Source organism: Diospyros lotus, chromosome 7 (genome assembly GCF_014633365.1).
Source record: "Diospyros lotus cultivar Yz01 chromosome 7, ASM1463336v1, whole genome shotgun sequence".
NCBI lineage: Eukaryota > Viridiplantae > Streptophyta > Magnoliopsida > Ericales > Ebenaceae > Diospyros > Diospyros lotus.
Window position 1 is genome coordinate 4795139 of NC_068344.1, and position 16547 is coordinate 4811685.

Below are 16547 nucleotides of genomic sequence, written 5' to 3' on the forward strand. Positions count from 1 at the left end.
AAGGGGTAAAGCCAAGTATATCGAGTATAAGCATCAACAAAGATGATATAATATCTATAGCCCTCTATAGACAAAATTGGAGAAGGTCCCCATATGTCTGAGTAAACAAGTTCCAATGGTTTTGTAGCTGTAATAGCACAATCATTAAATGAAAGTTGATGTAACTTTCCAACTTTATGAGTCACAAAACGGAATAGAAGATGAACAAGGAATTTGAAGTTTATTCATAATATGTCTCAATACATGAGAGGATGGATGTCCTAAACGTGCATGCCATCGTTTACAAACTGAAGAATCTGTAAGAACTAAATTGACAGAAGGATTAGACAACTCATGACAAAATGAGTGTCGTTTATTACAAGTATATCTCAACTGTTTATTACAAGCATTCAAAGAAGGAGTAAGCTGAACAGAAGCAATAGACGCAACAGGATGGACAGAATTGCTGGTTGCCACAGGAACAAATGCGGAATCCAGCTGGTATAGTCCATCCTTAAGGTGACTGTGAAGTAGCACCAGTCTGGAGTCCTTGTCCTTAATCCCACAAGAATTTGAGTCAAACTCAGTTATAACATTGTTATCATGAGTTAACTGAGACACACTAATTAAGTTCTTCTTTATTTGAGGAACATGAAGAACATTAGGTAATGAAACATGTGAAGAAAATTGAGTAGTACCAACACTGGTGATAGGTAAAGACTTACCGTTACCAATAGTCACTTTGTCACCACCATAATAAGGAGAATGAAGAGACAAATTGTTTAAATTTGAAGTAATGTGATTAGTGGCACTTGAATCCACAAACCAGGAAGAATCAGAAGAAACAGGTGAATGTAAATGGGAAGACTGATAGGTTCTGGTGGCTGAGAATTAGGTCCATAAGGAAAGCCATTATTAGAGCCTATTTCAGTCATGTAGGCTTCGTTAGAGTCACGATGAGAGGCTAAATAAGCATGAGGACCAGTTGAACCACTATAATCAGAAGACTGACCAGAATTCCTCTGAAAGTTTTTATCAAATCTATGATAACATTTATCAACAAAATGCCCTGGTTTTCCACAAAGTTGACAGTAGATACGTTTTCCACTAGATCTACCTCTACCTCGACCTCCTCTATTACCATGATTTCCTCCTCTAGCATTGTAACCTCCTCTAGAATTGTTGACAGATCTACTCTCGGATTGAGAAGAATATGAAGTCACATTTACAGACATGGAAGACATAGAGGAATCAAAACTAGCAGATGACAATGAGAAATTTTGCGAGGCTAATCTCTGCTCATGCATTAAGAGAAGATATTGAACCATCTCATCAAACAAACAAGTATCATCCATTTTGGCTTTCATGGTCTCTGTTTGTGGGGGCTTGTTTTGACATTAAACAAATGTTTTCATTAGTCAACCAAGTAGTTCATTAGGGTTTTGATTAGTCTCCTCACTTCCCAATAACCTCCTCAAACTAGGATGTTTGAATTAGCATTTTTGATAACATGACCATGTTAGATGCTATAGGTTTCTCTTGGATGTGAATGAAATTATGTGCAAATCGTACCAAGTATTATATTTAAAGGAAAAATTTTCTAGCAAAACAAAACTAAATAAAAGAATGAAGAATTATGAAAAATAGGAAGAAAACAGAGGAGCAATGTAGGTGGCTAATGAGGGTAAGCCTAAGGTATATCCCTTAAACTCATGACTTTACTTTAATGTGTTATGTGAATACCTCACACTAGAACTTTGTTTGACACTAAACACCTTTAGTCTAGTTGGCGTTTATAGACATCTAATGCCCAACTTGTAGATAACGGAAATGGAATGAAGTTTTTTTTCTTGTAAGCCCTTTAGTAAAGACATCAGCAAATAGATGTTTTGATCAAACAAATATTCACTTTTTCTTGTTTGCATGCTGATCAATCTCAACATGTTTAGTTATGTTGTGTTGTCCTAGGTTATGGGCAATATGCAACTTTACAAGAAAAACAATGCAAGCCCTTAATCCCATTAGGTGGGGTTGGCTAAATGAATTATAGACCTCTAGTTGTTGCTATCCATGGCCATATTGTTTGCAAGACCATTATATTTGAGGAATCCCTGCCAAATTTTCTTTGGTCTTTTTGTCCCTTTTTTGTTACAAACTTCCTCCTTTTCATCCACTCAACTCATAGATGTGTCTATCAGTCTTTTTGTCATGTCTAACTAACTTGAGGGGGAGTGTTAGAAATTCAGAAATCTTTCCTATGATTGTTGCTTTCCTATAATTGTTTCTTTCCTAATATCTCTGTTTCCTTACTTCTAAAGTTCCCTTTTTAGGATAAGATTATGTTTTCCTTACTGCCAGCGTGTAGTGTCAAGTGAGCTAGGCCCGCTGTATCAGCGCCCGGATGTAGTGACAAATGAGCAAGGGTCCCCGCATTTGCTTGGACGGATGTGGGTAAAGAAGGTAGTCCAAAATCAAAATCAAAACCAAAATCAAAATCAAAAACAAAAACAAAATCAAATTCAAAGTCAAGGCCAAAAACAAAATCATAGATTAAGGATTGGGTCATGGAATATAGGAACATTAACAGACAAAGCTATGGAAGTGGTAGATGTGATGATTAGGAGAAAGATTAATATTATGCGCCTTCAAGAGACGAGATGGGTAGGAAAAAAAGCAAAAACTTTATTAGAAACTGGATATAAAATATGGTATACAGGAAATGATCGAGCGAAAAATGGAGTGGGGATTATTATGGATAAAAGCTTAGTAGATGAGGTAGTGGATGTAAAGAGAATAGGGGATATGATTATTATGGTGAAGGTTAGTCTAGGAAGAATGACTATGAATATCTTTAGTACATATGCACCACAAGTGGGGTTAGGTGAGGAGATAAAAGCAAAATTCTAGGAGGACCTAGAGGGACTCGTACAAATGATACCAAGAGGAGAGAAAGTGATTATAGGAGGTGACCTAAATGGGCACGTGGGTAGAGACAGAAGTGGCTATAGAGAGGTACATGGAGGGTATGGATTCGGGGAAATTAATGATGAGGGTAAGTCTATTCTAGATTTTACTATGTCATATGGACTCATCATAACCAATACTAGGTTAAAAAAAGGGGACGGACACTTAATCACATATAAATATGTCACATCAAGCACCCAAATAGATTATTTCCTCATGAGACAAGAGGATCGGTTATGTTTTAGGGATTGTAAGGTGATACCGGGAGAGTGTTTGACTACTCAACATAGACTTCTAGTACTTGACGTCTAAGTAAGAAATTGGAAGAGAAAAAATCATATAAAACAAAATCCAAAGAACTAATCTTCAAACAAAATCAGGTGGTGGGATTTAAAAGGGGAGAAACAACTAATCTTCAAAGAAAAATTAAGGGGTAGAAGGGAATGGAATGGAGAAGGACAGACAAACCAAATGTGGAGAGAAATGGCTAATGTCCTGAGAAGCACGACAAAGGTAGTCCTTGGAGAGAGACATGGTAGAGCCGTTAACCTTAAGGAGTCTTGGTGGTGGAATGAAGTGGTACAATTGAAAATTAAAAATAAGAAAACTTGCTATAAGGCTATATATCAGTGCAATAATGAAGAAAATAAAAAAAATTATAAAAAAGCAAAAAAGCAGCAAAAAGAGCTATTAGTGAAGTAAGGTCAAAAGCATATGAGAATCTATATAAATGACTTGATACAATAGATGGAGAAAGGATATATATAAATTAGCTAAAGCAAGAGAAAGAAAAACAAGGGATTTAAATGAAGTGAAATGCATAAAAGATGAAAATCAAAATTTATTAGTGAATGAGGAAGCGATTAAGGAGAGATGGAAGGAGTATTTCACAAAATTATTCAATGATGGTGGCGACACAAGAGTTAGGTTGGGACATCTTAGTAACTCCGAAGGGAATGTGAGCTATACATTTTATCGACGCATAAGTTCAAATGAAATAAGACAAGCATTAAAAAAGATGAAAAATCATAAGGCGGTTGGACCGGATAATATACTAATAGAAGCATGGAAATGCATGGGAGAAGAGGGTATCTCCTGGCTAACGAAATTATTTAATGTGATCCTTAAATAAAAAAAGATGCCAGATGAGTGGAGGAAGAGTACTTTGGTTCCTATATACAAGAACAAAGGAGATGTTCAAAACTGTGAAAATTACAGAGGAATTAAGTTAATGAGCCATACTCTGATAGAGAGTAATAGAGCAGAGGTTCAGAAAAGAAACAGAGGTCTCGAAAAATCAGTTTGGTTTCATGCCTGGTAGGTCAACAATAGAAGCTATATACCTACTGAGGCGCCTAATGGAAAGGTATCGGGATCATCAGAAGGACCTACATATGGTGTTTATAGACCTAGAAAAGGCTTATGATAGGGTCCCTAGAGAAGTATTATGGAGGGTTTTAGAGAAGAAATGAGTCTGAATAGCCTATATACAAGCCCTTAAGGACATGTATCACGGTGTAGAGACAAGGGTCAGAACATGCGGAGGGGATACTGAACCGTTTAAAATTACAATAGGACTGCATCAAGGTTCTACACTAAGTCCATACTTATTTGCTCTAGTAATAGATGAACTCACTAAAGATATTCAGACAGAGGTGCCATGGTTTATGCTATTTGCAGACGACATAGTGTTAGTGGATGAAACAAAAGAAGGAGTGAATACTAAGCTTGAGTTGTGGAGAAACAATTTAGAATCTAAGAGATTTAAATTAAGGAGAAAGAAAACAGAATATATGGAATGTAAATTTAGTAAGAATGCAAAAGTGGAGGATGTTATAATAAAATTGGAAGACCAAATCTTACAAAGAAAAAATCATTTTCGATATTTGGGATTAGTGATTCAAAAAGATGGAGAAATTCACGAGAATGTCACACATAGAATTAAGGCAGGTTGGCTAAAATGAAGAAATGCATCGGGGGTGTTATGTGATGGTAAAATCCCATTAAAATTGAATGGAAAATTCTATAGGACAGCTATAAGACCAGTCTTGTTATATGGCTCAGAATGTTGGGCAGTCAAATACCAGCATGAGCAAAAGACCAGCGTGACGGAGATGAGGATGTTAAGATGGATGTGTGGCCATACAAGAAAAGATAAAATTAGAAATGAAGTTATTCGTAATAAGGTAAGAGTAGTGCCAATCGAGGAGAAAATGAGAGAGACTGACTAAGATGGTTTGGTTATGTGAGAAGGAGACCAAGAGACGCTCTTGTGAGGAGAGTTGATGAAATTGAACAATTAGTCAAAAAAAGAGGTAGAGACAGACCCAAGAAGACTTTGGGAGAGACATTAAAGTTTGATATGAAGTGTATAGAGCTAAATGAAAATATGACAAAAGATAGAAATATATGGAAGTCTAGAATTCATGTAGCCGACCCCACATAGTGGGATAAAGGCTAGATATGTAGTTGTATTTGTTCATCCTTGATTGAGTTGACTAATCCCTAATATTTTGGATTGCTTGCCTAAATCGGGATCCACTCTTGTAATAAATACCTAAGTGTACAGTGTGCAGTGTATATAATACAGAAAAGTATTATTTTCCACACTTATTCAAGTTTTTTTGTTATGATATATATATATATGTGTGTGTGTGTGTGTCTTGTAGCAAGCTTTCTTGGTTTTGATTTTTTCTTGTATTTCTTTATTCCACCACCAAGACCTTTTTGGTTTGAAGCTTTTCCTTTTGACCCTCTTAGAACCGTTTTTGCCATGGTTCAAATGGTAGTAGTCATCTCAATCCTCATTTGGTTAGTCTCTCCTTCTGTAGTCCAATCTCTTGTTCCATACACTGGTTCCTTGAAGATAACTGCTTGTTCACCTCTTAAATACCACGATTTGATTCTTGGGCATTGCTTGGTATCATTATTCCTCCTCCATTTTTGATATGGACATACAAGACCATAAAAGCCTATGCTAAGTGGTTAGGCATTCTTCCAATATAACTTTACAGTCCTTGCGACATGAGCATTCCTTTGTCTCATAAGAAAATAGTCTATTTGGATAATTGATATGCCGTTTTTACATGTGACCATGTGTTCATCACTCTTTTTGGGCATTGTATTAGCTATGATAAGCTCATCTATCGTGGCAAAATATAGAATAGCTTTACATGCATCATTTCTTTTACCAAATCTATGATCTCTACCAGTGTTCTAAAAAGCGCTAGGCACTAGTTGGGTGCCAGGTTGGGGCCTAGCGCCTAGGCGGGGCCTAGGCGAAGCCTAGAAAACTGCTATTTTTTTTATTTTTTAAATTTTGTAATGTAATTTGATGTTATTTTCAATTAAATCAAAGTTGAAAAGCATTAATAATGCAACATAAATCAATAATAAAAACATCAATATACTATAAGCAAGCAGCAGATTTTTTGCAAATATTATAGAATATATATAATTAATAATAAAACTTGAATATAAATCTAATAATTATATATAAATAGAAAAGAAAATGAAATAAAATAAAAAATAAAAAACATAAAAAAGTAACCAGAAATGCAGCAAACGCACAACCCAGAGAGAGAGAGAGAGGTTACAAGTTGACGGAGATGGAGCTTGCCGCGGCGGAGATGGAGCTCGACGGCTAGGACGGGGGCGACGACGCTGAGGCAACGAGGACGAGGAGGACGCGACAGATAAGAGGCGGTGACGATGAAGCTTGGCGGCGAGGATGGAGCTGGACGCAACAACGGCGGTGAGTTACTGGCGGGTCGATGAAGCTTGGTGGCGTTGAGGCAGCAGCGTTGAGGTGAGAAGAGAGTGAAGAGGGGGAGACGCTAACAGGTTCGATTTATGATTTAGCAAAAAAAGCCCTAAAAAGCCCTAGGTGCGTTGGCCGACTAGGCCCCGCCTGGGCCCCCAAGCTGGCCGTTTACTCGGGTCGGCGCCTAGGAGGCCTGACTAGGGCAATTTCAGGGGCGGCCAGTGGGCGCCTAGCACCTAGGCAGTGCCTAGGCGGGCGCCTAGCCCGATTTTTAGAACACTGATCTCTACTTACATCTCTATAACCATTCACTACCCTGCTCACATGCCTGTTTTAGTCATTTCATATAATGATCTCTCTCTAGGCATTCTTTGTGCCAACCCTTCTTAAGTGCCCTTAAAATTCTCTCGACTATTCTCTGACCGGTTGTACTTGTGGTGCATATGTACTAACAATGTTTATGGTCTTTTTTCTTAGAATAATTTTAACTGGAATAATTGTGTGTCCTACTCTCTTCACATTGACTGCCCCATCTTTCAAAATTTTATCCATAATAATTCTGACTCCATTCTTTGTATGATCATTCTATGAAGGAAAATGCTATTGGTACCCCTTGTGCTACTCCTTGGGTTACACAATGCATGCAAAATGACAAAAATACCTCTGATCTAAAGTGGTGAGGCGGCGTGAGGTGGTGAGGCGCATGACTAAAATACTCCTCATCCAAAGCGGCGAGGCTTGAAGGGTATTTTTGTCATTTTACATGCATTGTGTAGCCCAAGGAGTACCAATAGCATGATCCTTCTATGAATACTTGTGGTGCTTATGTACTAGGATTGAGTCATGTTATCTTTTGTCAAGATAGGGTTTTTGAGAAAATATGATTTACCAAGTTTTTATATTTGGAAAACAAAGAAAATTCCTGCTGCTTCTTTGCAGATATAGTTCCTGTGCACAAATGTTAAATTCTATTCATAATTTCCATGACACATTATTCAGATGTTTTCTCCTTTAAGTGGAAGTCAAACACAACAAACTGTGGATGTTCAAAGGCACTGCGTTCTGGTTGCTGCCAGTAATCCTTATCCCTTGCCCACACCCGTTTATCGACCCCCACTGCAGAAATTGGAACAGGGTGAAAACATTGAGGCTCAAACAGAAACTCGTTTATCAGATGCTGAGACAGTTGCAAAATCATTTAGTCAGGTACCTAGAGTTATTCTTCATTCGTTTATCAGGCTATGATTTTATTTTGTTGCAGATCATCAATCCGCTGACTAATGTTTTCCCCATTACCTTTCTATGCAGTGTTCTGTTTCTCTTTCAGTCATTTGTCCCAAGCAACTTCCAAAACTCAAAGCAGTCTATAATGCGGTAAACACGACTATTTCAATTGATCTCTATAGTCTTTTTGTATTATGTTTGTTGATAGTAAAAATGATAATATAAAAGATTTTGTTAGCCCTTTATCTAATAGTTTAAGCTTTTAGATCAGATGGTCGTTACCAATTTAATATGGTATCAAAGCAAAGAAGGGCCCTGAGGTCAAACCTCATCATTAACCCAATATTTAATTATTGCTCATGCTTGGACCAGTTATGCAGTGAAGCTTGACCCCACATGAGGGGGAGTGTTGAGAGTAAAAATAATAATATATATAATAAAGTTAACTCTCTATCTATTATCTTAAACTTTCAGATCAGATGATGGTTAACAATTTAATAATCTTGTTATTGGTTTGTAGACATTGTCAAGCATAATTTTCATGCTTTCGTCAATTGTCAACTGCATTCTCCTTGGTTAGTTGAAATGATCCTTTTATAATTATTCTTGATCTTCATGCTACACTTTTGGTGGTTGCAAACTCCATAATTAAGAACCATGCCTTAAGATGCTTTTATTTCTGTTAATATGGGATAGGAGATTTAAAAGATGATCTATAGTCTTTATATGGCATTTCTTTCAGTTTTAAGCATATACAATAGTTTCTCTTCACCCATTGTGGTGTTATGGTGGGAAGAGCTTCTTCACTTGCCATGGGGATAAGATTCCCCCTTTCATCATCTGACTAGGGATGGGCGCAATTTGTTCCAAACCAATAAACCAAACTGAACTGGTTAATTTGTTTTGGTTTGGTTTAGAAATTTTGAGAAAAAAACAATTTATGGTTTGGTTTCATTTTGTGTCCCGTAAAACTTGAAACCAAACCACAAGCCTTTTTATATATTGATAATATTTATTATAATTCTATATTATATATTAATATTTACCTAGAAAAATATATTTTTTATGAAAAAACTATTTTAATGGTAACACTTTTAGCTAATTTTTTAAAAATTTGTATAAAAAGTTTATACAAATAAATTATTCAAATAATTTTTAATTGGAACTTCTCTGAAAAAATTGAATTGTTGTTTAATTTTTTCACTGATTAATATAAATTCTAAGAATGAAAGATTTGCTTAAAATGTTGGATCATGTTCTGATTTGTGAGTAGATAGTCTCATGGGTGATCATCCATCCGTACCTTGTCAGAAGGGATATGCATAGGTTTGATCGCCTGAGGTGTGTAGTATTAACCATCCTCTCTTAACTTCCTGGTTTTTGTCTTCTTTTTTAACGACGTCATAGGGCAGAACATAACTTGATTGTAGTAATCATGTTAGTTATTGATAATTATGTTCCCCCTAGGGCACATCTTTTGGTTTAGTATGGTGCCTTTAACAACATGCATGTGGAAATTTCGAGCAATATCCAACTAATTATTCTGTTTCCTAGTTTATGAGTTCCTTTTTTTTTTTTTGTAAAGTCAACTTATTTCCTAGTTTGAGTAGAGAGAATAAATCACTCTCTCACAGCTAGCTGTAGGTTTCCTAAGTAGTGTAGATATAACCTCCTATTTAGTGTACATAATAGGAAACCAACAAGGTTGTATTCTGTATATATATCGTTCACTGTGATGAATAAAAGATAAGTTCTTCTTCCTAAAATCTTTGCATGGTATCAGAGCTACCCTAACCAAAAACCCTACACCCATAAGTCATGCCAGAAAAAGCAATCTGTCTTCGAAGATCATCCCTTGTTTGACCAACAACATGGGAGCTACAGACAACAATATGTTTACCATCACTGACCACAAGTTGAACGAGCAAAACTTCCTACAGTGGTCCCAATCCGTCATGATGTTCATATGTAAAAAGGGGAAGGATGACTACTTAACATGAGTTACAAGCAAACCGAAGGAGGAAGACCCAAAGTTCTGGATGTGGAAATCCAAGAACAACATGGTAATGTCTTGGCTTATTAACTCCATAACTAATGAGATTGGTGAGAATTTTTGTTGTATGACACTGCACATGATATCTGGGAAGTTGCTAAGGAAGGTTATTCACATGTTGAAAATGCATTGGAGTTGTTTTAAATTGAAAGCATATTTGATGATCTACGACAAGGAGAGTCCAGTGTTATCCAATACTTTAATTCACTAAATAAGTATTGGCTTCAGCTGGATAAGTATGGTCAATCTGATGGAATTGTCCATAAGATGCAAGCCATATACAAGCAGGTTATCGAAAAGGAGAGATTATACAAGTTCCTTATAGGTTTAAACAAAATCCTAGATGGAATGAGGAGGAGAATTCTAGGTACAAAACCTCTACCAAGTATTCGAAATGGCCTTTTCAGAAGTCCGTTGAGAGGAAAGTAGGATGAAAATAATGCTAAGGATTGCCTCTCCAAATTTGGAAACTTTTGCCCTAACCACTCGGGGGAATCAACAACCAACTAAAGAGAAAAATGGGCGTCCTTGGTGTGACCATTGTCATAAAACAGGTCACACAAGACACTTGTTGGGAGATACACGATAAACTAACAAATTGGAAACTTGCTCATGAGAGGAAGAGTTGGGGCAATATAGTTTCTATGGAGGAGACCACTACAGCTTTAGAACCAAACCCTTTCAGCAAGGAACAAATGGAATTGTTGAAAAAGATGTTTAGCTTCTTCTAAATTTTGCACAGTTTCTCCGTTGCTACATTCTCCTCTCTACGAAGACTCATCTCCTCCAAAGTCTGCTTAAAAATTTGCTCCAAAACATCCATCCTTGCCTCGAACTGCTTCATCCTTGTTCCTTCTGCCATTGCTAATTCAAAGAATTCATTTATGATCTACTTCCAAGCATCGACTATGAGCAGCAATCACCTGTGATCGCCTAGATCTTGTTCTGCTTTGACTCAAAATCGAAATTCAATAACCATAATCTGCCTCAATCACTGTTTCTATGAGTCACTTGTCACTTGTCACCAGTCAGCAACCTGCCTACAATATCTAATCGAAACGAATTGTCAGGCAATAGATATGCTTCGCCTTCAATTCGGGACCTCGAACAACTAGAGCAGGAGAAGTCGAAGGCCACATAACTACTCTGTTGTAGTCCCTTGAGGAATCGACTCGGATAACACCTCTTGAATCGCTTGTTGCAACCGCTTCCTGTACTTTGCTTCAAATTTCGAGCTTCAATTATCAGCCGAGAATCAACTGGACATTGCCTTTGTCACAGTCGGATTTGAGAAATTGGTAGCCTAAGAGTTGCCTTTAGCTCAACTCCTTGAATTGCCTCCTGTGACTCGATCAATTCCGAGAATTGCTTGCTCGGTTACGGATCTGTCTCTACTACCTTCAAGTCAAGTTGGAATTCACTATGTCAAAAGTTAACAACCAAAGAACGATTGGCTTTGATACAAAATGCCACGTACCTAGGGTTTGGACGGGAAATTGGAAGAATCCAAGGGAGAATTTGACAAAAATGGAGGGAGAAAACATAACAGTACGAGAGAGAGAATTCTAGAGAGAAATGACTAAATTTAATTATCAATTCCAACATGACAATTCTCTAACTACTATAGCCTATTTATAGGCTATCTAACTGAACAATTGAAAGGTACCATAGGTAAAGCAACAAGTATAATCATGACTAATACAACATGTGGCATACTATGACTAATCTACCCTTGGGGTCATGATAGAACTCTGGGAGGTCTCCTATGTGTTATGATCCTAACATGAATTCTCTTATTGATGATTAGGTTCAAAGTTTTAAGGAAACTTGGAGACATCACGTAACTAGAGGAGAGTTAAGGGAAATAACTGAAGAAGTTAAAAGTTTTACTATCGCAAACAAGGCTCTTGTTGCTTTGTTTGTTCATACTCTAATTGGTGAGCTGTAGCGCCAAATCAAGTCTTCGCTTGCAGAGAACTTTGAATTCCTTTCTATCATTGGAGATGATATTGTTAGAGATATCTTGGCAGCTGGCGATGTAGAGGATTTGTGTCAAGCCTCAGATTGTGAGCTGGACAATTAAAGGAATTCGACGGAATTCTAGAAAGAAGGATTGACTTTTAGGAAGAAAATAGATAGAATGAGGAAGGAAGAAGGAAGAACGAGAGAGAGAAAGGAAGTTAGAAAGAGAGAGAGAAAGGAGACATGTCGTATATTCATTTGATAATTTCTCCAATCTACAGTAGGTCTCTTTTAAAGAGCCTCTAGCCACAACACAACTAACTAACTACTCTAACAATTTTCCTAATTGTTTATACAAGATTTAGTTATTCTTGCCTAACCTCTAACCTTTTGCAGTTAGCCTTAATTGCTTATACACCGTGGTCCTTGATGGACAGGTGGATCATCTTAAGGCACACTTGGTTGCCAAAGGCATTACACATATCTATGGGTTGGATTACAGTGATACCTTCTCACTTGTTGCTAAAATGGCCTCTATTCGCCTATTTCTCTTTGTGACTGCTATGTGTTATTGGCCGCTCTATCAACTAGATATTAAAAATGCATTTCTCCATGGTGATTTATAGGAGGAGGTTTATACGAAGCAATCTCCACGAGCGTAGTTTGGCAGGTTCAGTACTGTGATTCAAGCCTTTGGTCTCACCCGGAGTGAGGCCAATCATTTGGTTTTCTATCGACATGCCTCTTCTTTATGCATCTACCTTGTTGTTTATGAGGATGATCTTGTTATCGCAAGGAGTGATCAAGTTGGCATATAGAAACTAAAAGAACATCTATATCAGCACTTTCAGACCAAAGACCTAGGCAGACTCCAATATTTCTTGGGTATTGAGGTTGCACAATCAAGAGATGGTATCTCAATTTCTCAGAGGAAGTATGCCCTTAACATCTTAGAAGAAACTGGTATGGTGAACTGCAAATCGGTAGACACTCCAATGGACTCGAATATCAAATTCTTGTCAGGACAAGGGGAGCCCTTTTCGATTCCTAGAAGGTATCAAAGACTAGTAGGCAAGTTGAACTATTTCACCGTCACTCGTCCTGACACTGCTTTTGTTGTGAGTGTAGTTAGTCAATTTCTCAGTTCTCCATGTGATTCTCACTGGGATGCTGCTATCCAGATTTTGAGTTACATCAAAAGAGCATCAAGTAAATGACTACTCTATGAGAATAAGGAATACACAGATATTTGTTGTTATGTAGATGTGGATTAGGCAGAATCTCCTTCTGATCGTAGGTTAATCTCTGGGTATTGTGTTCTTGTGGGAGGAAATCTAGTTTCTTGAAAAAATAATAAACAAAATATAGTAGTTAGATCTAGTGCAGATAGTGTTCTAAAATGTGCTAGGCGCTAGTCGGGGGCCTAGGCGGACTGCTGTTTTTTTTTTTTTTTTTTATTTTTTCAGGGAATTTCATGTCATTTTTGGATAAATCAAAGTAAAAAAGACATATAAAACTTATATATATAAATCAGAAACTTATATATATATATATATAAACTGGGTGATTGCTAGGGCGGAGGAAGAACAGCGAGAGAGATGGTTGGCAGCAGCAGCGACAGCGACGACCAAGGGGCCAAGGGAAATCGAGGCCAAGAGAGACGACTGGCGGCGTCGATGGCGACAAGAGAGAGCTTTCAAAGAGGCGATTGGCCGCGGTGACGAGAGAGAGAAATCGGCCTAGGCACCACTTAGGCCGCCTAGGCATCGCCGACGACCAGTTAGTTGGATCTGTGCCTAGGGAGGTTGATTAGCCTATATTCATGGCGGCCAGGGGCCCCTTAGGTTGATTTTTAGAACATTGAGTGTAGAGGCAAAGTATCAGGCTATGGCTAATGCAACTTGTGAGCTCGTTTGTCTTAAGCAACTCCTGCAGAAACTTAAGTTTTGTGAAGTGTCCCCTATGATGCTTGTTTGTGATGATTAAGCTGTCTTGAACATTGCTTCTAATCTAGTGTCTCATGAACGAACCAAACATATTGAAATTAACTGTCACTTTATTAAAGAAAAGTTAGTTGAAGGAGTTATTATTACAGAATTTATTAACTTCAATTATCAACTTGCAGATGTCTTCACCAAGTCTCTAAAGGGTCATCAGGTAGAATATATTTGTAACAAGCTTGGTGCGTATGATATCTATGCTCCATCTTAAGGAGAGTGTTGAGTTGTATATAGAGATAATTAGCATTATGTCATGATTATGTCACGATATTTGTATATATATGTGTTCCATCTCTTAGTTTGATAATAAGAGAAATTCTTCAAACTCTCTCTCTTTCTCTCTCTCTCTAAATTCTCACAATGTGCGCTATGCAGTTGGTACTCACTGAACAATATTTGGTGTCCAACTTCATTAGTGGATTGAGGGAAGAAGCACGACCCATAGTAAAGATGATGATGCCTACATCAGTGAGGCAAGTGGCAGAAAAAGCTAGACTACAAGAGCTGACATTAGAAGCCATTTTTAAGAAGCATAATGTTCCCTACAAGCCGAGTGTATTAGTCAGGCAGTACAGGGAGTGCTAACTCTAGACTTTTACTTACAGGGCATACTCAAGAGGCAGCCAAAGCACCTTCCTATAATAATGGTACTAAGGAGAATTTGATAGAGCAGAGGAGACCATTAGGTGTGGAAACAAATATAACCCTGACCATTAAGGTGAGGGCAAGGTGAAGAAGAAGAAGAAGAAGAAGAAGAAGAAGAAGAAGAAGAAGAGGATGTTTCCCATGAGGAAACAGGTGAGGGCAAGGTGATCATCGGGGAAGAATCATAGCTGCAGTCTATACAGACTAAAGTGTTTGAAGGAAAATGATGAGGCAGCGGTGGAACAACCAGAAGTTGTGAACATTGCTACACTTCTACTACTCAAAGGGGAAAAGCAAAACAATAAGAAGGAGAGGAGGCAACAAGTATTGAAGGTAGGGATTGGCTTAACCATAGCCTTCGCTGTCAATTCTTCAGGACAAGAATTGTTTGAAGAGGTGGGGATATGATTGTAATTGGGGGAAAATGACTACTTTTGGGGTGAACACCCACTGGCAGCCAACGGGAGCCTTGCCAGGTGGTAAAGGCACCAAATCCCAAGTACCATTTGAATGTAAGGCTTCAATCTTATCGAACATAGCCCGACGCCAACCAGATGTGACGGGGCTTCACCTGTGGTTTTAGGAATAGAGACAGAGGAAAAACTTGAAACAAAGGCATTATAAGTAGGTGACAAATGGTAAAGGCACAACAAATTATAAAAATGGTGTGGATTACGAGTAGACCCTGTACTTTTACGGAGAGCAACAAGGAGGCTATCTGGCTCAGGATCCGTGGTAGGAGGAGCCATTAACGGAGAGAGTGAGTCAGGAGAATCCTGTTCTGGAGGAATGATGGCACCGACAACGAGCTAAGGATGAGGTGATATGTAAGGAGTGGAGGATTCATGAAATGTGGACTTGAAGATAGTAAGGAGGGGGGGGGGGTCCACAGAGGAGGAGACAAGCGGAGCCGAAGAGGGTAGTGGAAGAGAAGAAAAAGGAATAGGTAATACTTGGTCAAGACTTGTGAATCGGGCTGAGCAACTGAGAAGAAAGATTTTCGTTCAAAGAAAGTGACATCAACAGACATAAGATAGCGATTCAACTCAGTAGAGTAATACTTATAGTCTTTCTACAACTGGGAGTAGTCGAGAAAGATACACTTGAGGGATTTGGCAGCAAGTTTATCTGTACAGGTGAAAAAGAATGCACAAAATAGATACATCCAAATACACGAACGGGGCCAAAATAAAGTGGTTGTGTGGGGAACAAAAGAGAATGAGAAATTTTGTCCTGTAACATTGAAGATGGCATGCAATTTAGCAGATAACATGTAGTAAGAACAGCATCTCTCTAAAATTTAGTGGGAAGATTGGCATGTAAAAGTAGTGTCCGTGCAATTTCAATGAGATGCTGATTTTTTCGCTTAGCGACACCATTTTGTTGGGTGTGTAAGGACAAAAAGATTGATGTAAGATGCCATTGGCAGTCATGAAAATAGTAAATTGAGAGGAAGAGTACCCAGGGGTATTATCACTATAAGAAAGCATGTATAGAAACTCTAAATTGTGTTTTTATTTCAGCAGTAAATGTTTGAAATATAGAAAACAATTTAGACCAACTCTTCATGAGAAACAACCAAGTGTAACGAGAAAAGTCATCAATAAAAGTAACGAAATATGAAAAACAAAGAGTAGAAATTATTCGACTAGGGCCCCCAAACATTAGAGTGCACAAGGGAAAATGGAGCCTTAGCCCTAGTATGGGCATGGCTAGAAAAATAGCTATGAGCGTGTTTACCACACTAACATGACTCACAATTAAAAGTGGATAATGACAACAAACTAGGAACTAATTGCTTTAGTTTGGAAAGGCTAGGATGATCGAGATGAGAGTGGAAGAGGTCTAGGGAAGCCACGTTTGTGCAAGTGATTGACGAACTAGGCACAACTAGATAATAGTGGCTCCATGAGTCACGTCCGATGCCAATCGTTCGCCCTGTACCCCAGTCCTTCAC

At 38.0% G+C, this 16547-nt stretch overlaps 1 protein-coding gene across 5 annotated transcripts in view; it reads left to right on the forward strand.

The window, feature by feature from the left end:
* The window catches only part of LOC127806138 (mediator of RNA polymerase II transcription subunit 25), a 91930-nt gene that overhangs the window by 30292 nt on the left and 45091 nt on the right, over positions 1–16547 (forward strand). For all 5 annotated transcript variants that reach the window (XM_052343212.1, XM_052343211.1, XM_052343209.1 and 2 more), the window contains 2 exons: positions 7706–7912; positions 8015–8080. In XM_052343212.1, coding sequence (XP_052199172.1) covers positions 7706–7912; positions 8015–8080 — 273 coding nt within the window. The remainder of the gene's footprint in view (positions 1–7705; positions 7913–8014; positions 8081–16547) is intronic.